The sequence below is a fragment of the Ptychodera flava genome, chromosome 19 (assembly GCF_041260155.1).
Source record: "Ptychodera flava strain L36383 chromosome 19, AS_Pfla_20210202, whole genome shotgun sequence".
In the NCBI taxonomy this organism is placed as follows: domain Eukaryota; kingdom Metazoa; phylum Hemichordata; class Enteropneusta; family Ptychoderidae; genus Ptychodera; species Ptychodera flava.
Genome location: NC_091946.1, coordinates 64,543 through 89,645, shown reverse-complemented (window position 1 = coordinate 89,645; position 25,103 = coordinate 64,543). Strand labels below are relative to the sequence as shown.

At 35.5% G+C, this 25,103-nt stretch overlaps 1 protein-coding gene across 1 annotated transcript in view; it reads left to right on the top strand.

The window, feature by feature from the left end:
- LOC139118319 (glutathione reductase, mitochondrial-like) overlaps window positions 1–24,776 on the top strand; it is a 195,071-nt gene extending 170,295 nt beyond the window's left edge. The window contains exons 10-11 of the mRNA XM_070681575.1: window positions 22,797–22,930; window positions 23,867–24,776. Of these exons, the coding sequence (XP_070537676.1) occupies window positions 22,797–22,930; window positions 23,867–24,016 (284 nt within the window). The 3' untranslated portion in view covers window positions 24,017–24,776. The remainder of the gene's footprint in view (window positions 1–22,796; window positions 22,931–23,866) is intronic.
- The last annotated feature ends 327 nt before the right edge of the window (window positions 24,777–25,103 follow it).

The following is a 25,103-nucleotide window of genomic DNA, read 5'->3' as shown; positions in this document are numbered from 1 at the left end:
CCCTTCATATTTGGTATAATGGGACACCTCATGACACCACATATTGTACCTCATTAAATATGCACATATCTAATTCTGAGCAAGCTAATAGAGCTGGGTGTCTGATTTTTTGGTATATTAGGATAACTATAGGATAGAAATTTTTTGACAAAATGTCATGTGACCTCGATAACCTTTTACCTTAAAATGTACGTTTATGTCGATAAATAAGTAAACACAAGTGCTATGTCCTTTATATTTAGTAGGATGGGAGACCTTATGACAACACACGCTTTACCCTATTATTTATGCACATATCTAATTCTGGGCAAGCCAATAGAGCTAGAGGTCTGAATTTTGGCATATAGGGATTAATTAGCAATACAATTTTTTTTTTCAAAATGTCACCTGACCTTGATGACCTTTGACCTTGATTATACATATATATGCATAACTCAGTAACCACAAGTGCTATAGGCTTCATTTTTGATAGGATATTAGAGCTTAAAGCCCCCCTTCAATTATCAGATTTATCGAACATAAATATTATTTACTTTATAAAATATTCAATGGAAAACAAAAGAATGACAAACTGTTGATGGCCTATTGACACATTTGCTAATGTGAGAACCTGGGATTGAGAAGGGCGCCTTTAAGATGTCACATCTTGTACCTCATTTATGATGCACATATGTATGTATTTCTTGGCTGGCCAATACAGCTAGAGGTCTGATCTTTTTTCCTGATTTAGAACCATAACTTAGACATGCCTCTTGTTATAAATTCGGAAAAATGACATAAACCTATGTGCCCATAGATCTGAACATATACACTCCAGTGATACTTCTTAATGACCACATTTCCCTGCCCCATCAAGACTAATACTCCTATTACAAGTGGGGACTATGTCATTGTCAATGACTTGTTTTTACTGGAGTTCAACTTTCTTCTACTTCTTCTTCTTCTTCCTCTTCTGCTTCTTCTTCTTCTTCTGTCATTTTTTGTTAAGGTAGATATCTGAAATCATTGTGCACAGCCTTTTCAAATTTGCAGGGCTTACTTAGCGTACTTTGTAATTGTGCACCTGACTCTTCAAATTTCCCTGGTTTATGTGACCTTGCTGCCATCTTTGACTGAAATATTTAATTCTCACCAATTTGCATAAAATTTTTCATATCAAAAACCTGTTAACACTATTTTTAGGCGACATAACTCTTGCTGTATATGAATTTGGTATACCAACATGAGATTATCCCATAAGCTGAAGTGGGTGGCGTCTGTATGTGTGTGTGTATGTATGTACGTACGTATGCAGTATGTCAGTCAACATCACAAACTCGCAAACTGCTGCACTTTTCAGCTTGGTATTTGGTATGTGGATGCATCCTAGGCTATAGATGGGATTTTGTTCAAATGAAGTCAGCATTGCCAAAATTATGCAAATGAGCTTAAAAATGTGAGAAAAGTTAATAACTCAAGAACCACTATTTTGATTGCTTTGAAAATTGGTGGGCAAGTACCTTAGTTGGACCTTATAAAGTTATACGTATATTGTGAAGATATCTTGAATTTTGTATTTTTGCTGAAGTATTTGGTGATTTTTCTCATTTCAAGTAAAAATTATTCTTCTCTGGAACCACAAAGCCAATGGCTCTCAAATTTGGGTTGGATGTTTCCAAGGGTGTTTCTCTTCTAATTTGTTGAAATTATGACAAAATTGTGAAAATTACTATTTTTGGGCAATTTTTAGCTACTATAGACTAAAGTATCTGTCCCGCATCAGTCTGTCTGTCTGTTTGTATATGTATGTATGTAGGTTTGTATGTATGTAGGTATGTATGTCAGTTTGTGAGGCATCCGTCAACTCAAATATCTTGAGAACCTCAGTACTTACTGATTTAATATTAGTTGTGTAGATGAAAAATGTGATTCTGAGAAACTATTTTTCGTCCCAATGGACACCGTCCGGGGGGGGACTTATAGGTTTGGTCATGTCTGTGCATGCCTGCGTGCGTGCGTGCGTCCATCCATTCACGCAGATATCTCAGATATGCCTGGAGCGATTTCATTTAAACTTGGTACAAGTATTACTTCATATGCAATACATATGCACGTCGATTTGTTTTGTGATACGATTTTTTCATGTACAGAGCCATAACTCAGACATGTATCAGGCGAATTTATTCAAAGTTGATACAAGGAGATTGACCTATGTCATTCATATGCTTGTCAATTTGTTTTGTGATACGATCCAATATGGCTGCCGTGCGGCCATTTTGTTTCAATTTGTTCATGTACAGAGCCATAACTCAATCATATCTCAACCAATTTTATTCAATGTTGGTACAAGGACGTTAAACTATGTCATACATATGTAAGTTTCATGATATGTTTCATGATATGATCCAGTATGGCCGCATGGCAGCCATTTTGTTTCAATTTTTTCATGTCCTTAGCCAAAACTTGGGCACGTCTCAACCGATTTTATTCACCGATTTTATTCAAAGTTGGTACAAGGACATTGACCTATATCATACATATGCACATTGATTTGTTTTGTGATACAATCCGATATGGCTGCCATGTGCCCATTTTTTTACAATTTTTAGCTCACATTTGGTGTACCAATGTGAGGTTATCGTATAAGCTGAATCAGTTCATTTGCATCAGATTTGCATGTCTGTATGTATGTATGTATGTATGTATGTATGTCCGTCCACGTCAAAAACACCTAAACCGCAGCACCTACCGTCTTAGTATTTGGTGCCAGGTGCCCAGGGGGTGGAGATGTGAATTTGTTCAAATGAACTTGTCAGTGTCAAAAATAGGCAAATGAGGGGAAACAAGGAAAAACCCTGCAAATTGCTAAAACTCTGTAACCGTTGGTCAGATAGGGTTGAAACTTGGTGTGCAGGTTCCTTTAGGTATTCTTAATTAGATGTTAAAAGTTTGGAATGAAATTTGCATGTTTCTGTTTTTGGGGTAATTTTTTCAGTTTTTAGTCAAAGAATGTTTTTTAGCTCCTCAGTTTTATATACTGAGGAGCTATTAGAATTGAAAACTAGAAATGGCGGCGTCAACTTTTACTTCCTTCTGTCAAGACTTCCTTCTGTCAAGATTTGGCCAACTAGCTTCCGTAGATGTGTATCTGCGATTTTTACAACATTAACACAGCAGGGCTTGATGTGGTCTTGTTTACATCTTTAATCAGCTACATGCTCTCAGTTACACAACACACCAGGGCCACTCCATGAATGTCAGACAGAGAAACATAAACAAATCACCACACTTTGCAATATCATGTATGTTTCTTTTTTATTCCCGATGAACAAGCTTAAGTGAGCATGAAAGTTCACAAATACATTTACAAATGTATTTTAAACATGTAAGTTTTATATGATGCTGGTCTAGCCGGTCAAGTTTTTGAAATTTTTGTCCAGTCTCAGTGAATCTACATGTTAAACAATTTTTGGAATTCCTGATAGGACACAATAATAAGTTTTCTGTTGCTAACAACGGTCTAATCATTGCAATCCTAGCTCTTACAAATGAATAGAACGATGAAATACTTTGAAGGAACATTCTCATCACAGTTTACCTTAAAAACAGAATGAAAGAGAAGGTACTAGTGCTGTTACAAATTTAAAAATAACTTAAAGCTAAAAATAGAAAAAATAGTAAAACAATTTGTCTAAATGGTATAAAGGAAATGAGCTACAATACAAGTAATAGAACACATAATGATCATGTTTGTGTTTCAGTGAAAAGGATGCCTTGTAACAAACCGTATTTCTTATTCTACATTTATGTAATTAGAATCGCTACGTTGAAAAGGTTCTTGCACCATTGAGGCCAATCAGGAACTCCACAAATACATTTACAAATGTATTTTAAACATGTAAGTTTTATATGATGCTGGTCTAGCCGGTCAATTCCCAAAGCTACTGAAATTTCACGCTCTCTTGTCCATCACAAATAAAAAAGAAAGATTTATGTTTCTCTGTCTGACATGCATGGAGTGGCCCTGGTGTGTTGTGTAACTCAGAGCATGTAGCTGGTTTAAGATGTAAACAAGACCACATGAAGCCCAGTGTGTTAATGTCCTAAAAATCGCTGATACACATCGATTAAAACAACACCTTGGTTAATGAAGTTCTGCAGCTTGATCGAATTTCACTGAAACTGGCTGTCAACTTCAATGTGTTTTTGGTACATAGGGATAACTATGGGAGCAAAGTTTTTTGACAAAATGTCACATGACCAGCCACTTCCTGTATCTCATTTATTATGCACATACCTAATTCTGGGCTTAATAGTAGAGCTAGAGGTCTGATTTTTAGTATTTAGGGACAACTATGGGATACAGTTTTTTAGCTCCGCTGTCAGTGACGCGGAGCTTATCAAATAGGTTGATTTTCCGTCGTCGTCCGTCGTCGTCGTCCGTCGTCATCCGTCAACAATTGCCTTCTCCTCTGAAACCACAAGTCCAATTGCTTTGAAATTTTATATGCAGTTCACTTGGGGTGACCTCACTTAAGTTTGTTCAAATTGTGGTGAAATTTGCATATTTGTATTTTTGGGGCAATTTTTGGTGTTTTGGGTAAAAAAATCTTCTTCTCTGAAACCACTTGTCCGATTGCTTTGAAATTGTCCGATTGCTTTGAAATTTAATATACAGTGTACCTAGGGTGACTTCAGTCAGATTTGTTCAAATCGTGATGAAATTTGCATATTTGTATTTTTAAGGCAATTTTTGTCATTTTTGGTAAAAAAATCTTTAAAAATCTTCTTCTTCAAAACTACCAGTCAGATAGCTTTGATATTTGGTACATATGTCTCTGGGGATGATCTTTTTCAGATTTGTTCAAATTGTGCAGAAATATGCAAATTTGCATTTTTGAGGTAATTTTTCCCATTTTTGGTCAAAAAATGTGTATTTCCAAAACTACTCATCTGATAGCTTTGCAATTTGGTATACAGGTTCCTACAGATCACCTTAATGATAATTGTTGAAATTATGATGAAATCTGCAATTTTGTAATTTTGGGGCAATTTTTGCCATTTTTGGTCAAAAAATGTGTTTCTCAAAAAGTACTGGTCTGATAGCTTTGAAATTTGGTATACAGGTTTCTACAGATGAGCCAAGTAATATGTATTGAATTTCTGATGAAATCTGTAATTTTGTATTTTTGGGGCAACTTTTGCCATTTTTGGTCAAAAAATGTGTATTTCCAAAACTACTAATCTGATAGCTTTGAAATTTGGTATACATGTTTCTATAGATGAACTAAATGATATTTATTGAAATAATGATGAAATCTGCAATTTTAAATTTTTGGGGTAATTTTTCCCATTGTTGGTCAAAAAATGTGTTTCTCAAAAAGTACTGGTCCAACAGCTTTGAAATATGGAATACAGGTTTCTATAGATGAACTAAATTTGATCTTTTGAAATTATGATGAAATCTGTAATCTTTATTTTTTGGGGCAATTGTTGCCATTTTTTGTCAGAAAATTTTATTCTCAAAAAACTACTCATCAGATAGCTTTAATTGACATGTTCTTAGAGATGATTCGATGTGATATATTCAAAGTATGATGAAATCTTCGATCGTGTATTTTTGCAGCTTATTTTAGCCACTTTTTTCTGGCCATAACATTGAGCTATCAAAGATTTCCACCTTCTCCACCAACATGTGTCAAAAATAGTTATTCTCTACATAAACACAGCGGAGCTATATCGGCCGCTAGGTCACTTGTTTTAAATATCACGTGACCTTGATGACCTTTGACCCCAAATATACATATATGTCCATAACTCAGTAACCAAAGGGCTACACCCTTCATATTTAGTATGATGGGAGACCTTATGACACCACAAGCAGTACCTCATTAATTATGCTCATATCGAATTCTGGGCAAACCAATAGAGCTGGAGGTCTGATTTTTGGTATATAGGGATAACTATGGGGTACAAATTTTTTGACACAATGTCACGTGACCTCGGTGACCTTTGACCTAAAATATACATATTTCTCCATAACTCAGTAACCACAAGGGCTACACCCTTCATAATTGGTATGATGGGACACCTAATGATGACACATCCTGTACCTCATTAATTATGCACATATCTAATTTTGGGCAAACAAATAGAGCTGGAGGGTCTGATTTTCGGTATATTGGGATAACTATGAGATTCAATTTTTTTGACAAAATATTTTGTGACCTGAATGACCTTTGACCCCAAATATACATATATGGCCATAACTCAGTAACCACAAGTGCTACACCCTTCATATTTGGTATGATTGGAGACCTTATGGTGACATATCCTGTACCTTATTAATTATGCACATATCTAATTCTGGGCAAGCCAATAGAGCTAGAGGTCTGGTTTTTGGTATATACAGATAACTATGGGATACAATTTTTTTGACAAAATGTCACATTACCTCAATGACCTTTGACCTCAATTTCACAAATACTACTGTAGCCTTTCATCTTTTTTGCATATTTATTTCTCTATTGCCCCTGTGCACCAAGATGTCTCGAAACCCGGTCATCGCTGCTTTGCAGCTATGTTTCATTCTGCTTTTAAGATACCAGCAAGTCAAGATTTTCGTTATAAACCATTACACACTGACAAATTAAACACTCTACAAACAAAATATATGAATTTATCAGTTGTCATCATTGATGAACTTAGCATGGTTGGTAACAGTTTATTCACTTTTATTAATCTCTGTCTTCAAGAAATCAAAGGAAATAAGATATTTGGTGTTGTGTCAATAGTCTCTGTAGGTGATATGTTGCAACTCAAACCTGTCATGGATGGATGGATTTTTAAAGCTCTATACCAGGGATATGGCCCTTTATCAATAAACCTCTGGAAAGAGTACTTTACAGAGGGTAGAGTTGACTTTTCAGATCCTCAGATTCAGATCCTCAGATTCAAACCTCAGATTCAGAACTCAGATCTCAGATCCTATAACTTCAGACGCAGATTCAAATTTACAAGCCTTTTACAATACCTGTATTAACAGTACGATTACAATATTATATTTAAAATAATAATTTGAATATGTGTACAAGGCAGGTATGAAAACAGAGAAAATGTCTACATAAACGTTTTCACTCAGCAAGTTTCAACGAACACGGGTTTACAATTACAGATTAGCCAACTTGCTTCTTCCGACCCCTAAATTCCAGAGCTAACCCGCAGTCACTGGCCACCAACGTTGATTAGTTATATTCCCTCGCCATCAATATTACGAACGATGGTAAAATATGGACAGTAGATAGCCGGCATTGACATGATCATCGCGGTCTTGATCGTTCGATGGCTCGTGTGTTTATATCTATGTATTGACTATAGAGGGGGTATATCGGCACTGGCCCCCACTCTGCACTGACCCCTGGCATTTGAACGTTGACTCGACTGATTGCCTAACACACGTGATCACATAACAAGTGGAATCATTGCACACCCTATCTTCGACTGATGACGTTCTGATTCTGAGATCGAAGTTTTTAAGTTTAAGATTCAAGATAGAAATAAAATAATTTCTAAAGCCTTTTAAAATCAAAATTATATTTTATTTATCAGTATATTACATCAAACTTTGAAAGTTGTGAAATTTGAATTCCGAATCTGCGTCTGAAGTTATAGGATCTGAGATCTGAGGATCTGAATCTAAGGATCTGAAAAGTCAACTCTACCCTTTACAGAGCATGAACTGACAGATATTATGTGGCAGAAAGATGATAAACATTTTGCAGAATTACTTAATCGTCTCAGAGTTGGCCAATACCCAAGAAGATATAAACCTACTTCAGCAAAAGGCTGACGAATTTTCTGGTCAAGCAGATCAATGTGAAAATGCAATTCACTTGTATACTACAATCATAAATGTTGAAAAACACAATGAAGCAATTTTCACTAGAGTGCTGACAGAGAAATTACAGTGGCTCACCTGCATTCCAATGCAGTAAATGGTGCTTACTCACTTTACTAGTTGCCTGATAATAAACTGCCAAGTACTCCATTTGGACAGATTGGTGTTAATGTATGCAACTTATATTAATGAGCTGAATCATGCCATATATACAGTTAAACATATCTAACACAAATCTTGTGTATCCCATATCCCAACCTCCTGCCTCCAAGTCAATTACTGCTTACCAACAACCAACTACTTCAACTGGCCTCACACTTGAGGAGCTTCAGTGTCCTTGATGCTATTTTTAAACAGTAAGATCAAATATCGCTGCGTGGCGGCGATTTTGTTATGATTTTCTCATGTACAGAGCCATAACTCAGACATATTTCCACCAGTATCATTCAGAGTTGGTACAAGGACATTGGCCTATTTCATACATATGCTCGTCAATTTGTTTCACATCATGTAGCAGTATCATATCAATTATTGAAGTTTCGTAATTAGGCTGATATGTCAAGAAATACTGCATCAAATTTCATGAAACTTGGTAAAGATGCACATTGCTTTAACAGTGAAAAAGACATGAGTGTCATTTTAATTAATTTGTAATTGCATATGTAATGAACTTTCTTAATTAGAGTGATATATCCACAAATAATGCGTCAAATTTGATGAAACTTGGTACAGATGTTGATCTCATAGTGTTGTAAATACTGCATCAAACTTTATGAAATATGGTACCAGTGATAATCTGTTAAGTGTTAGAATTGTATGCAAAAATGTTTTGCAACATCCTGTTGATTAATTCCTAGTTGACTTATTTTATGAACTTTAGGATGGTGGCCTACATTGGTTTTATGTTTTCATCACCATGGAACTTACTCTTGGCCATTGAGCCCCATCTGTATCAAAGTATTTTTATCACAGACTTAAAAACTATCTACTGTTGATTGACCAATCAGAGTGCTCAATTCAGGGTGTTTTATTTACTCATAAAGCCTTGGTCACCAAATTCCAGAAACGAATGACAGCGCCGTAGTAAAGTACTGTCCAATCAAAAGTGAACATGTCATATTCTGTAGACATCTGGTACGTTTTAATATTGAAATTTGGTAACACAGCGGAAACCAGCTGCAACACAAAATCTGCTGTGCCCAAGGGCATTTATATAATGTGCCCTAGGGTATTTATAGGATGTTCCATTACATTGGAAGGCTATTTCACAAATAAAAGTTTTAATTCATATCCTAAATATGTTACATTGACAAAGGGGACAGTTGACGTAAACACATTGAAAACGAAAATATATCAGTTAGGGGCGATAGTTTTAAGTCGGATAAAACCCTCGTACTCGGCTCTTCTGGTATATAAAGTCCAACCCTACGATAAAATGTCTCGGCCTGCGGCCTCGACATTTTATCGTTGGGTTGGACTTTATATACCAGAAGAGCCCTCGTACTTGGGCTTTATCCCAGACTTAATTAATGAAGAGGACTCTATCCTTTCTGAGGACTTGTAATCAAAGTACCCATTAACAAGTGGGCACTATGTCATCAACGACGACTTGTTTGTAATATTTTGATATTGTTGAAAATATGCAAATTAGCACCCAAAAAAGGCGTTTTTTGGTAAAAAATCTTCTTTTTCATAACCGCTAGTCAGACAGCTTTGTTTTTGTATGTAGGTCCCTAGGGATAACCAAACTTCGATTTGTTCAAATTGTGATGAAATATGCAAATCTGTATTTCTAAGGAATTTTTTTGTCATTTCTGGTCAAAACTTTCTTTCATCAAAACCACTCATCTGACACCTTTGATATTTGGTATAAAGGTTTTTACAGATGAGCTTAATATGATATATTGAATATATGACGAAATCTACAATTTTTTATTTTTGTATTTTGGGTGCAATTTTTAGCTACTATAGACTATAGTCTATAGAAGCTATTGGGATGGGTATCCGTCTGCGTCCATCGTCAGTCTGTACCGGTATGTATGTATGTATGTATGTATGTATGTCCGTTTGTGAGGCGTCCGTCCACTCAAATATCTTGAGAACCGCAGTACTTACGGATTTGATATTTGTTGTGTAGATGAAAAATATGATTTTGAGAAACTATTTTTTTCAACTTTTTGATATTGTTGAAAATAGGCAAATTAATGCCAAAAAAGGCGTTTTTGGTAAAAAATCTTCTTCTTCATAACCGCTGGTCAGACAGCTTTGTTATTTGGTATACAGGTCCCTAGGGATAATCCAACATGGATTTGTTCAAATTGTGATGAAATATGCAAATGTGTATTTTTAAGGAATTTTTTTTGTCAATTTTGGTCAAAATTTCACTTACATTGTATGTAATTCTTGTACTGTATAAACCCTATCAATTCACCCAGAAAAAATAATTAATATGATTTTAAATAATTGAATTAATTAGGAAATCATCAAAGCCAAAATAATTTTAGTGTTGAATTATCAGAAAGTTCAACTTTTTTTGACAGTTCATAGTGAAATGCTTACCATCTTGGAGGATTAAAACATGTAAAGGCAACTTTCCTGAATCCCAACTTTGACATATTCTGAACTGTCATTTATTGTGCCCTGTATGTTATCCAAAAGAAATTGCTCATAATAGTTTGTCATGATAGGGTGGTCAAATAAATAGAGATAGAGAAAGTTCTAATTTCCATTTATGGTTGACTTGGTAAGGATAAAATAAAATTACTTTTTGAGGAAAAAAATAGACTGGTCAATTAAAAGAGTGGTCAAAGTGATAGGGTTTTTATGGTAAAGCTGGCCTAGCTGTAAGAGTCCTCATGTGCTATTTATAGCAATTATGCAATCTGTGTAAACAGTGCAATGAAAGTGTTACATGATTCCTTATAATGCTTTTGATGACCTTGAACTTCTTAAGTTTCAAACATTTGTCTCTTCAGTGTACTTTCTCTGAGTATGTACAGTCTCAACTTATTCAACAGAACTTACTTGCAAAGTTAATTTGAGAGTTAAAATGTGCTTGGTTAATGTATCGGTATGTATGTATGTATGAATGAATGAATGAATGGCAGCTTTGTTATTTGGTATACAGGTCCCTAGGGATAACCCAACCTAGATTTGTTAAAATTGTGATGAAATATGCAAATCTATATTTTTACGGAATTTTTTTTTCCATTTTTGGTCAGGCCATCCTGAAATGAGCTATCAAAGATATCCACCTTCTTCATCAATACATGTGTCACAAAAGGTTATTCTCTACATAACACAACAGAGCTCTGTCAACTGTTGAGTCGCTTGTTTTTAGCTCCGCTGTCAGCGACGCGGAGCTTATCAAATAGGTTGATTTTCCGTCGTCGTCCGTCGTCCGTCGTCGTCGTCCGTCGTCCGTCGTCGTCCGTCAACAATTGCCTTCTCCTCTGAAACCGCAAGTCCAATTGCTTTGAAATTTTATATGCAGTTCACTTAAGGTGACCTCACTTCAGTTTGTTCAAATCATGGTGAAATTTGCATATTTGTATTTTTGGGGCATTTTTTGGTGTTTTTGGTAAAAAAATCTTCTTCTCTAAAACCGCTTGTCCGATTGCTTTGAAATTTGATATACAGTTTGCTTAGGGTGACTTCAGTCAGATTTGTTCAAATTGTGGCGAAATTTGCATATTTGTATTTTTAAGGCAATTTTTGTCATTTTTGGTAAAAAAATCTTTAAAAATCTTCTTCTTCAAAACTACTAGTCAGATAGCTTTGATATTTGGTACATATGTCCCTAGGGATGATCTATTTCAGATTTGTTCAAATTGTGCAGGAATATGCAAATTTGCATTTTTAAGGCAATTTTTGCCATTTTTGGTCAAAAAATGTATTTCTCTAAAAGTACTGGTCTGATAGTTTTGAAATTTGGTATACAGGTTTCTATAGAGGAACTAAGTAATATATATGGAATTTCTGATGAAATCTGTAATTTTGTATTTTTGGGGCAATTTTTGCCATTTTTGGTCAAAAAATGTGTATTTCCAAAACTACTCATCCGATAGCTTTGAAATTTGGTATACAGGTTCCTACAGATTAACTGAATGATAGTTATTGAAATTATGATGAAATCTACAATTTTGTAATTTTGGGGCAATTTTTAGCTCCGCTGTCAGCGACGCGGAGCTTATCAAATAGGTTGATTTTCTGTCGTCGTCCTCGTCCGTCGTCGTCGTCGTCGTCGTCGTCCGTCAACAATTGCCTTCTCCTCTGAAACCGCAAGTCCAATTGCTTTGAAATTTTATATGCAGTTCACTTGGGGTGACCTCACTTAAGTTTGTTCAAATCGTGGTGAAATTTGCATATTTGTATTTTTTGGGGCATTTTTTGGTGTTTTTGGTAAAAAAATCTTCTTCTCTGGAACCGCTTGTCCGATTGCTTTGAAATTTGATATGCAGTTTACTTAGGGTGACTTCAGTCAGATTTGTTCAAATCGTGGTGAAATTTGCATATTTGTATTTTTAAGGCAATTTTTGTCATTTTTGGTAAAAAAATCTTTAAAAATCTTCTTCTTCAAAACTACTAGTCAGATAGCTTTGATATTTGGTACATATGTCCCTAGGGATGATCTATTTCAGATTTGTTCAAATTGTGCAGAAATATGCAAATTTGCATTTTTAAGGCAATTTTTGCCATTTTTGGTCAAAAAATGTATTTCTCTAAAAGTACTGGTCTGATAGTTTTGAAATTTGGTATACAGGTTTCTATAGAGGAACTAAGTAATATATATGGAATTTCTGATGAAATCTGTATTTTGTATTTTTGGGGGCAATTTGTGCCATTTTTGGTCAAAAAATGTGTATTTCCAAAAGTACTCATCTGATAGCTTTGAAACTTGGTATACAGGTTCCTACAGATAAACTAAATGATATTTATTGAAATTATGATGAAATCTGCAATTTTGTATTTTTGGGGCAATTTTTGCCATTTTTGGTCAAAAAATGTGTATTTCCAAAAGTACTCATCTGATAGCTTTGAAACTTAGTATACAGGTTCCTACAGATCACCTTAATGATATTTGTGGAAATTATGATGAAATCTGCAATTTTGTAATTTTGGGCAATTTTTGCCATTTTTGGTCAAAAAATGTGTTTCTCATAAAGTACTGGTCTGATAGCTTTGCAATTTGGTATACAGGTTTCTACAGATGAGCTTAGTAATATATATGGAATTTCTGATGAAATCTGTAATTTTGTATTTTTGGGGCAATTTTTGCCATATCTGGTCAAAAAATGTGTATTTCCGAAACTGCTCATCTGATAACTTTGAAATTCGGTATGCAGGTTTCTATAGATGAACTAAATAATATTTATGGAAATTATGATGAAATCTGCAATTTTGAATTTTTGGGTCAATTTTTTCCATTATTGGTAAAAAATGTGTTTCTCAAAATATACTGTTTTCGTGTCTTGTAAGCCCTTTGGGCTGGGTGAGGCAACCAAGCTGTTTAAGACCACACATGACACTTTAATAAATTGATATAACATACAGCTTGTAGCATAACATAACTGCTCTAACAGCTTTGAAATTTGGTATACAGGTTTCTATAGATGAACTAAATTTGATCTTTTGAAATTATGATGAAATCTGCAAATTTTATTTTTGGGGGCAATTGTTGCCATTCTTGGTCAGAAAATTTTATTCTCCAAAAAATTACTCATGAGATAGCTTTGGTTGACATGTTCTTAGGGATGATCCCATGTGATATATTCAAAGTATGATGAAATCTTCAATTGTGTATTTTTGCAGCTATTTTAGCTACTTTTTTCTGGCCACTGCATTGAGCTATCAAAGATTTCCACCGTCTTCATCAACATGTGTCAAAAATAGTTATTCTCTACATTAACACAGCGGAGCTATATCGGCCGCTAGGTCGCTTGTTTTCAAAACCGCTGGTCAGACAGCTTTAATATTTGGTTCACAAGTCCCTAGGATGACCGTAGTGAGATAATTTCATACAGTCAGGAAATACTTAATTTTGTATCCATGTCTATAGTAGCTTCAGGGACTTTGGCCCTATGTTTGCCATTTTTGGTAAAAAATGTTTCTCAAAAACTACTGTATCTTTAATATACATACCAAGTTTTGTCAATTTTAACCTAGCCAATTCAGATATATATCCCTAATTAGGAAAGTTCATTAAATATGCATTTAATATGCAAATTAACAATTATCTTTTATGTCAACCCTTAATATCTGTCACAGCTGATACATTTTGGTGTGATCAACATTTGTAGCAAATCTCATCAGATTGTGTTCAGTCATTCTCAGTGTATATCCGTTTTTTCTAAAATCATTTATTTTGCAAATGAGCAAAAAGTAAGCAAGCAACACCTGCCAAAAACCAATCAGTTCTTATCATTTGCAGAGTGAATCTATGTACTAGATTTGATTCAGATCTGATGAGCTGTTTTGAGATATTGAGCACACAGACAGACAGTCACACAGACAGACAGACAAACAGACAGAGGCTACACTGACATAGCGGTGACCTCTCAACTTATAAAAACAAACTGAGTAATTCATCATGTGATATCGATAACCATCGTTCGTCCTATGGACATTGCCAGTCACACAAAGTTGAAATCAAACTTTAACTTGGGAAAAAAAGTTCAGTCCTGGGATCTGTGATTTTTCATAGGGCGCAGATGCCGGCCATAATCTATCAGTTTGTGTTTATAAGTTGAGAGGTCACCGCTACGTCATTGTAGTGACTTTCTGCAGAGAGCCTCAGCCAACAGTTTTTATCTAGCAAAATGGCAGTCTCCGGGTAGTCATGTCGGTTTAAGCTGGAAAAAAGGTGATATTTTAGTGAATTTTAAGCGGATTTCTGGTTGTGGTGAGTCCCTTAGCCAAGTTGTCAATGAGTGTTGGCAATTTGTAATTTGGTTGGAAACTTTTCGAAACATCGCCGAACAAAGTTGCGACAAGGGTGCTGTCGGACGTAACGATGACGCTATTCTACGCAGTTTACCATAGCTGTGGTGGCAAGGTTAAAATCGTAAGAGTCAAAACCAGCCTGTAAAAGGCAGGAATCCCATCTGAAAACAACACAGCTATGGACCCACAGCTATGGTTAATATTACATGTAACAATAACAAACTTCTGTCTTGTAATTCGCTCGTATTTAATTAGCCAAATATAATATCATATCAATGGTCTTTATTCAGTACTCTTAGGCCATCGGCCCATAATACTTGACAATATTAAGTAAAGAATAAAAACTGACAGGAAGGACGGAAAGTTAAAGGCGGAGCCTCCCTTTAAAAGGCCGCCAACCTATGGCGGCGTTCATTGTGTAAGTGGACACCAAGCAGGTAACATGAGGGCACACGCTCCAGAAAATGCCACTTTTTAGTTTTTTCCGACCGCAAAAACACTGACAGACTGCCAAGCGGTCAGCATGAAGCTGCTGCCGATCAAACTCAGTTGTTATATTCATATTCTAACGTGACTGGAAGACGTTTTTTAAGGAAAGTCGAGTGTTGTGCTGGGGAATAAATGACCGTTGGCAATTTGAACCGACCGTCAATCAAACGGTTATATAAGCTCTGTTTGCAGGATTAGCAAAAGGTAACAAAAGATTGAAATCAGTTTGTGTAATTAATGTTATAGAAATCAAACATCGTACTGGCCATGTGTTTGACTGGGAGGAGAACTCCACTAATGCGAGAACCAGGGATTGAAAAGTGCGGCTTTAATGAATACATTTCACATATCGTTAATTTCTTTTCTTAATTTCATTGCATGGTAAGTAAAAGCCGCTAGACATTGCTGTGTGTTTACATCGGTTGACGTCATTAATTTGAGAAAATTCCTTTCGATGGGAGGATTAAGATATATAGCAGGGATATATTTCTTCCTATAACAATCAAAAAAAGAACAAATCATAAGAAAATGACATTCGTTTTCAATCTCATTTCTTTCACATAACAGACAAATTCGTTCATTTCTATCTATTTTATGTTTTCTATCGGTTTCTATTCTCAAATAATGTGAAGAACAACGCAGACGAGCTAACATTTGGGCATGTGCTACAATTTTAACAGAGGATAGATACTCTTCTGCTTCAAGAGAAAATTTATACTCTCTATAGCTGGACAGTTTGTCAAGTGAACAGACTTCACTGCGCCAATTTATATACAAATACTGTTTAAAGTTATTTACAAATGTTTTCATGAAGTTGTTTACATCTTTAACTTCTTGCCTTTCCCAGACATCTTGCAAATTACTTAAATATAAAAGATTTTTAACATCTCTCACCCAAGTTTGTCTTGACCTTACACCTGAATTTTCAATAAAATACAACATCTCATAACATTTCCTTGGATATCTATTTCGAGGCATATTTAGCAGCTTAACCCAATATTTAACACATCTCTTTGCAGTGTAAAGATAGACTGGATACCTTCCGCACTCGCCCAAAACTGCAACATTTGGAGCATTGCTTGTAACACCTAAAAAATTGCGACAGGCGAGATGCTGAATCCTTTCTAGACAATTGTGTTTGGCAAAACCCCATACTTCCGAACCATATGTCAAAATGGGCAAAATCATGGTATCAAAAACCTTAAAGAAAACATCATGTGAAAACATTCCTGTCTTTTTAGTTGCCCTCTGTATACCTGCAAGAGCTTTTCTTGCTTGTTGGGCGAGAGTTTTGGTTGCCATTGACCATTGTAGTCTACAAGAGAAAATAACCCCTAGGTATTTATAGTAGGACACAACTTCAAGTTTTACTCCATTAAAAAACCATTTCTCAGCTTTTGCAAGATATCCACCTGCTTTAAATACAACAACTTTTGTCTTCGTTAAATTTACTGACAATTTCCAAACTTTGCAATAGCTACTAAAGAATTCAAAAGACGTTGTAAACCAATAACAGTATCAGAAAAAAGTACGACATCATCAGCAAATAACAAACAAACAACTCAATCAAATCTGGAAATAATTGTATACCATGATATTGACTGCTATTTAATTCCGGGACAATTCGTTAATAAAAAATGAAAACAGAAATGGACTAAGCATACACCCTTGACGAACCCCTATAGGGCATTGGAAATAAGTTGAACAATTTTTAGTTCGTACACAGGACTTGACGTCTGAATAAATTGCATGTAACATTCTAAACATTTTCCCCTTCACTCCACCTTTCAAAAGAACATACCAAAGTCTTTGGCGTTCAACAGTGTCAAAAGCCTTGGAAAAATCAACAAATGCGCAGTAAAATTTGCCACGTTTTTTTGACAAGTACTTTTGGATAATGGACTGAAGAATGAATATGTTGTCCGTAGTTGAATAACCACAACGAAAGCCAGCCTGCGATTCGTCAATTTTTCCAAGTGCATCCGCCCAAAAACATAGACGATTGTTCAAAATTGATGTGAACAATTTGCTAAAGATACTTAATAAGGATATACCTCTGTAATTTTCTGGGCAATCAGTAGGTCCCTTTTTATGGAGAGGGATAATGATAGCTTTAGACCAATCCTCGGGAAATTTTCCCGAATCGAAAAGTCTGTTAAACAAAACGTTTAAATATGGTACCAGGAAATGGCTTGTGGACTTAAAAAATTCACCTAAAAGACCATCTGGTCCGGCTGATTTGCCATGTTTAAGTTTTCCAATCGCCTTGAAAATCTCGTCATTGGAGATAGGGCGATTCAAGATATCCCAATCTACCTCGAAATTACCAGGAATAATATCAACAGAGTCTAACAGATCATTCAAGTCGTCACTGAAGAAAAAATCATCATCATCTGGTCTATCATTTATAAACAAATTTCTAAAATAATTAAAGAACACTTCAAGTTCAATAGTACTTCTATTTGTACGGACAGACACAAGACGCCTTAACGTACCCCAGAACTGCTTTGTATCGGAGAAGGCAAGTTTCGCCATTTTGGCCTTTTCATCAGCATAAAACATACGCTTCTTGTTGCGACAAACATTTTTAAAATCCTTTCTTGCCTCTTGATACAATTCAAAATACAACATCATTCTTCTTTCGGAAATTTCTCAATAGATGATACTTCTTATCCTTTAACTTACTACATTCTTTATCGAACCAAGGAGGCTGTTTACAATGGTTTGCCACATTTGAAGAAAATTTCTTGATCATATTACATTTTTCAGCTGCATACATAAACGCATTACCTAATTTGTCAATAAAATTACAGATACTTGAATGTGGGTCTTCAACTATATCATCTAGGCTCTCTTTAATTTCACTTGACTGTAAAATATTAGAAAATAAAATCGCCCTTTCTGGGCACCAGACACACTTTTGCGTAACAGCACACTCAGTATCCTCAATATTTCCACGTACAGCATGATTGTCAGTAGCATTGAGTGTAAATGTAACTGGGAAATGGTCAGACTCTGTATGTAACTCCACAGCAAATGAAGAAATTTGGGAAAATAAACAAGATGACATAATCACGTAGTCAACTACGCTGGTACCAGCATTGGCTATACACGTGAATTCACCCTCGTTTTCATCAGCACCAACCCTTCCGTTAAGAATATGTAAATTAAACGACCAACACAAAGAAAGAAGAGAACGGCCATATTGATTCACATATTTGTCTTTTGACACACGTGGTAATGTGAAATGATCTTTGTCGTACGTGTAAGAAGAATCTATTACGTATTTTGTGCTATCGTCAATTATGCAATCAGATTCCTCACCTGTACGCGCATTCAGATCACCACAGATAATTATATGTACCTCTGGCAGGTGTGCCAGAATTTCGATCAACTCATTTTCAAACAACTCGAGTCCATTTCCTGACGAAAGGCCTTCGTAAATAACAGAATATTGAGGTGAAATGTAAATGCAACAGAAAAGAACATCTTTGTCAACACCAAATACACACCCTTTAAACAGAAGGAAAATACAATCATGAAGTTTACACTTTATATGTTGAACATAGCCCAGCAAATGATTTCGGATAGCGATGCACACTCCACCCGGGCATCTACCATAACCAGATTTCCTTTTCCTAATTTTGTCAAAAATATGATATTCTGGGAAATTTTGATTGAATTGATTTTCTGTTTCCGCCCAGGTTTCAACAAAAGAAAGCACGTCGAATCTTTGAACATAGCTCATAAACTCATGAGATAAAAACTTGTTTTTCAAACCCCGTACATTCCAGGTCAAAAAAGTTACTGGGTTTGGGCCGCGGCCGATTTCCTAGTCCGTGTTTACTTGGGCTCGACTTTGTGATCTTGTCAACGGTCGTTCATGACGACTACGTGTAGTGTTCTTGTTCATTGCAACCGACCCGCTGACACCTTCTTTATTTGTGTCTGTCACTATTAGCTTTCCATTTTTGTAGTAAGCTGATTTCCCTTTTCTCCTCAGTTCAGACACAGTTTTCCTTTGGCGCTTTGTAAGATCATTCCCAATACCAATGCCGACGTCTCTGAGCTGTTCTCTCGCTGCCAATGCAGTCAGTTTGTCACCCCAATGGTGAAACTTAACTACAATGGGACGCGGTTTATCAGTCCATGGTACGGTTGTACGATGAGCCCTCACGATGTCTCTGTCTGACCACTCTTTCTTCTTTACATGTTGCTTTAGAGTTTCTATCACCTTTCTCTTGCATTTGTCGAAATTCTCTCCTGGTTCCTCTGCTATGCCATACAATCGCACATTATCTCTTCGTGAGAAAGATTCTAATCTGTCAGTGTCATCATCAAGCTGATCAATGCGTTCAACAATTTCCTCAAGCTTTTGTGAAATAGCAGATAAGTCTAATAATGAAACATGATGGTTTTCTTTCAATTCATCCAGTTCTTTCTTAACTTCACCAACACACTGATTTAAATCTGTAAATTCTTTTCTGAGCTCAAAGCAAGATGTTTTTAGCTCAGCCTGAGCGGCTGTCAGTTCGTGCAGTTCGTCTCTTATTTCCTTTCTTGTATTTTTCATTTCACAAAGTATTTCTGCTTTCAAAGATTCCATGGCTTCAAGTATATCTTTTTCGGGCCCTGGGTTAAGTTCAATATCTCCAGCTAGCTCAAGTAATCTTGTAAGAAATGGCACACTGTTGTCCAAAGTAGCACACTGACAGGCAATTTCTGTACACGTGGACATCGCAACGTTGTGTGCAGTCAGATCCAACACCTGGGCCCGAGAATGGCTCGGCGATGTAACGTATGCAATGTCTACAAATAACGAAATGCAATTTTGCGATGACAAATATTGTTCAGAATCATACTCAACTTGTATAAGAGATAACTTCCCCGACATCTCTAACCATTGCCAGTAATAGTCAATTCCAGCAACGACGAAGTTTGCTCCACCAAGTATGAACGCAAGTACCAACAAGCATGCCGTGGAACGGTAGAACAGCTCATTACCATATGTCCACGTTGTTGACGGAGAGTAGAGAGAGAGGTGAATGTTTCTCCAATTTTTTGGTTGCACGAAGCAACCAATAATACTTCTCCAGCAGGCCAGGTCGATACCCATTACTAATACGACTTGTCAGACACAATCTTAGCAAAACTTTTCTAGTTCTATGGAAAATACACCAAGTTTTCCACAGAGCGATGTTGCGTTGCAACCTGTCACATAATACGTAATCACGTGACCCCCCAATTAGCCAAATATTTTGAACTTAAAAATCCAAAATTGATACCTGTTGCCTGATATGTAATTCCTGAACACAATACTTAAGAACAAAAATTGAAAACACCTCAAAAATACATATATACCAATTTTATGCTTTTCAACAAAAATATTGCACACATTGTCCCTCCCAATATATGTACCAAATAACAAAGTAATAACTCTCAAAAATAGAAATATTGCAGATTATGACAAATTAAATTTTTTTCTCATTCTTTTATCAACATCTACAAGATTCCATTCTGTTATAGATCACCATCTAAGCATTCCACATTTTGAAGCTGGCCACATTTAATGCCTAATGCTGAAATCATTAAGTTATAAGCTCTAAAAACTTCATCTTTGCCTCCTCGTGTGCCCTGGCCCATGGGCAGTGACAAAGATATAACAAACAGCTGGTAAACATTCACTCAGGGTGAATATATTACATCAGTTTGATTAGTTTCTTGTCCTCTTTCCACTTATGTGATAATTTTTAAGATAATCAACTGCAAGGCAGTTTACATGCATTGACGAATATTTTATCTTTTACAGGCACATACCAAACTTTTCTTGATTTCTTATGAACAATATTTGACATAGACTGAAATACATAACATGCAACCAATGTTTACATTTTGCCCAAACACCAGATACATGGAGAAATTTCAGCATACAACCATTAACTCAGAAACCTACAGGGAAAGTAAACATTGTTTTCTTCAATTGCGAGATTGCAGGAAGTGATTATTTACAACCTTGATACTCTTCAACATTGAAAAAATTATGGACTTTATTTGTTGGAGACCAAACCAGCTAAAATCAACTTCACCTAGTGAATTTTTACTGCATTTCAACACCAAACACAATTTACATACTAACTAAATCACCACATTAGGTATAGAATTGGCAAAATTAAAAAAATCTCTTCTATAATTTATTCATTTTGTTTATAAATCAACACAATCTGAATAATGTATGGTACTGAAACTTACTGAAACCTTCATGCTAATTTTCAAACCAGCATTTGAAGTAGTTGTTATAAAGATATTTTTACCAACAACAACAGAGCAAAATAAAATAGTGCAATTGTTCATCTCATTGTGACATGGTCATATATGAATGAGAATATTTGTAGGGATTTACAAACCAAATGTCATTTCAATACTGTACAACAGATTATTTCTATAATTGATTTTCCATCAGCAACTAAGAAAAAAACTTTACCATAACCCAATTTTAATATAATATTAAGATAAACACTAGGAACCTGCTCATTAAATATCAAAGCAATCAGACAAGTATTTTCTAGAAAAAAAAATTGACCAATTTGGTCAATTTTTTTTAAATGAGACAAAATGCTCCAAAAATACAAAATTGCACATTTCATCCTAATTTCAATGTATCATATTTACATAAACCATTGGAACCTGTACATTAAATATCAAAGCCATCAGATCATTAGTTTTAGAGCTAAACAAAAATTTTAACAGAAAATGACAAAAATTGCCCTGAAAATACAAAATTGCAGATTTCATCAGACTTTGAAGACATCACATTTTGATCAACCTTAGGAGCCTGTATACCAAAAATCAAAGTTATCAAAATTGCCCCCAAATTAGGAATATGCAAATTTCAATACAATTTGTATTGTCCTGAGGAACATGTACACCAACTTTCAAAGCAATCAGACAAGCGTCTTCAGAGAAAATGATTTTTTGACTAAAAACTGAAAAAATTGCCCAAAAAATAGAAACATGCAAATTTCATCCCGATTTTTACACACATAATTTAGAATACCTAAAGGAACCTGCATGCCAAATTTCAACCCAATCTGACCAATTGTTACAGAGTTTAGGCAGTTTGCAGGGTTTTTCCTTTTTTCCCCTCATTTGCATATTTTTGACACATACAAGTTCATTTGAACAAATTCACATCTCCACCTCTAGGTGCACATGTACATCAAATACTAAGACAGTAGGTGCTGCAGTTTAGGAGTTTTTGACGTGGACATACATACATACATACATACATACACACAGAAGACATGCAAATAGATACAAATGACTGATTCACCTTATGTGATAACCTCTCTTTGGTATATATACATACACCAAATGCGAGCTAAAAACCATTAGCAGTCCCACAATATAGCTGTTATTTTCTTCATTTTGACCTACCAAAGATGATCAAATGAAAGCACAGTGTCCTTAATACTAATTATCTCTCTTGCAGCTGAAGCTGAAAGCAAGTATGGCAAGAATAGTTTGAAAATATATCAGTCGAAGTTTGTTCCATTATATAATGCTGTTACAGAAAATAAGACACAAACTGTGATGAAGTTGATCTGTGTTGGATCTGAAGAAAAGGTATGCACTTGCACTCATAACTTGACCTGCATGAATGCTTGTTGATGTCCAGTCACAAAATTTTAATCAGTGGAAACTGAGAACTAACATGCATTGGCTGCCCATAAAAAAGCAACTCAACTCTCCTAGTCAGCATCTTATGAAAACAACAACATAGCAGTAAAATTGATAAACTCTTCATAGATGAGACAAGACGATAATTGCTTCAAATAAATGAAATTGCATGTATAGAGGATGACAACCAGCATCATGGACATGAATGAAAATAAACAATGGCAGACATGACTGGGGAGCTGGACTATTTTACTTAGGTAACAGGGGACAGGGGTCACAGTATCATAAAGGTATCGGAGAAGCCTGCCATTTTCCTTAGGATGCTGTCACTGGAACTCTTGTTGTTTCATTGTTTTAACATCTTTGCATAGTTTCTTTGATCTGAAAAGTAATTTTATCAACTTTAACCTTCCATAATACTCTCCTAACATTTCTGTATTTGAGTTAAACTTAGGTTAGGGGCTTATACGGGGATGTACAGCATTTTCAAAAATCATCTGAAACTTGTGGAGGGGCTTATACTCAGACAAGTATAGTATGTCAATTTTCCCAGAATGATAGGGACAACATTAATACAGCAGTTATGACATCTGATTGCTCTCTGATGATTCACAGTGTTTAAGCAAGCAGCTTTCATTTGTCTGTTGGTGTAGCAATATATTGGTACAAAGCAATAAACCTGATACGAAGTGTGCTAACTTTTACTACTTTCATTTGTTGTCCCTTATTTGTGAAATACAAGCAATCCTATACACTTCACTCTTTGAAACCATGATCAAGGCAGTGAATGGACCTCTGTAAATGTAAATAACATGAAAAAGTGGTACAAATGTTACAAAAAATTATGTGTAAAGTTGTCATAATTGTAACTTTCAATTGCAGATTGTTGGTCTTCACATGCAAGGTGTAGGATGTGATGAAATGCTACAAGGTTTTGCTGTTGCAATTCAGATGGGAGCCACAAAGACAGACTTTGATAGTACAGTTGCAATCCATCCCACTTCAGCTGAAGAACTTGTAACATTGCGGTAGATTTAATGGCCAGTATTGCGCACTTTCTATATTCAAAATGGTACAACGTTATGTAGAATTTCAACAATCATGTTGACCATGTGAAAATTTCTCAAGTTCATTACTATCATAGTTTACATCAATACACAATGTTAGAATTTGGTGTGTTAATTCTTTTTTGAAATCTGAAAAACTTAAGTGACTATTTTGCTGTATTGCATTACAACAGGACAAGAAATAATACTATTGTAAAGTACGCCAATAATGTAGGACGTGTCAGCTGTAAATTCTGCTATTGAAAGTTTGACAATAGGAAAATGTCTCTTGAAATCCTTCACAATGAAAAACAAGAAAATACTCAACTTCTCCTAGTCTTTTTATCACAACTGGAAATTGTGATATTGGGTTAGCTTCAACCGATGTCGGACAGTGCCCATTTTCCGTAAATGGCAAAAAGTCAAAAACCGCTGAACAGACTGCATTGATATTTGGTACAGATATTCAGACTGGTTCCAAGGTTCCGATTCGGAAAAATGGAGCCAAACGGAGCAGCGGTTAGATAGTTTTGGGAAATTTCTAACCCCCTTTTAACTAATTAATTTTAGGGGTCTTTCAAATATGTAGTTTTGGAATGTACACCGATCCTGCATTGTGGACTGTTTTATGGGTTGTGGAACAGAAATGAGATTTTGATGAATGTTAGAAATATGCAGGATGGCTGATTCGAAGTATCAGAGATTTTCACGCGCTTTTGGTAATAAAATTGATAAAAAACAACAGATTTAATGTTTTTGATTTCTCACATTTGAAAATGGCTGGAATGCGCTACTACGGGACTTTGTTTTGTGTGTGCATTTGGATCAAAAACGTGTATGGTGTGATCAACCCGTTCAGTGAGAGAAGAAAGGACTCTTAATATACGGGCTTTGATATCGAAATCGAGAACAGAAGATACTACTGTAGGTCAAGACAAAGGTATGGTATAAATTATCATTATTGATATTGGAAAGAAGCTTTGTGACATTTTGTTTGTGTATTGTGCGATAGAGGAGAGTGTATGGGACATGATTGTTATTGTATAAATGACGTCACGATAGGATGAGAGCGA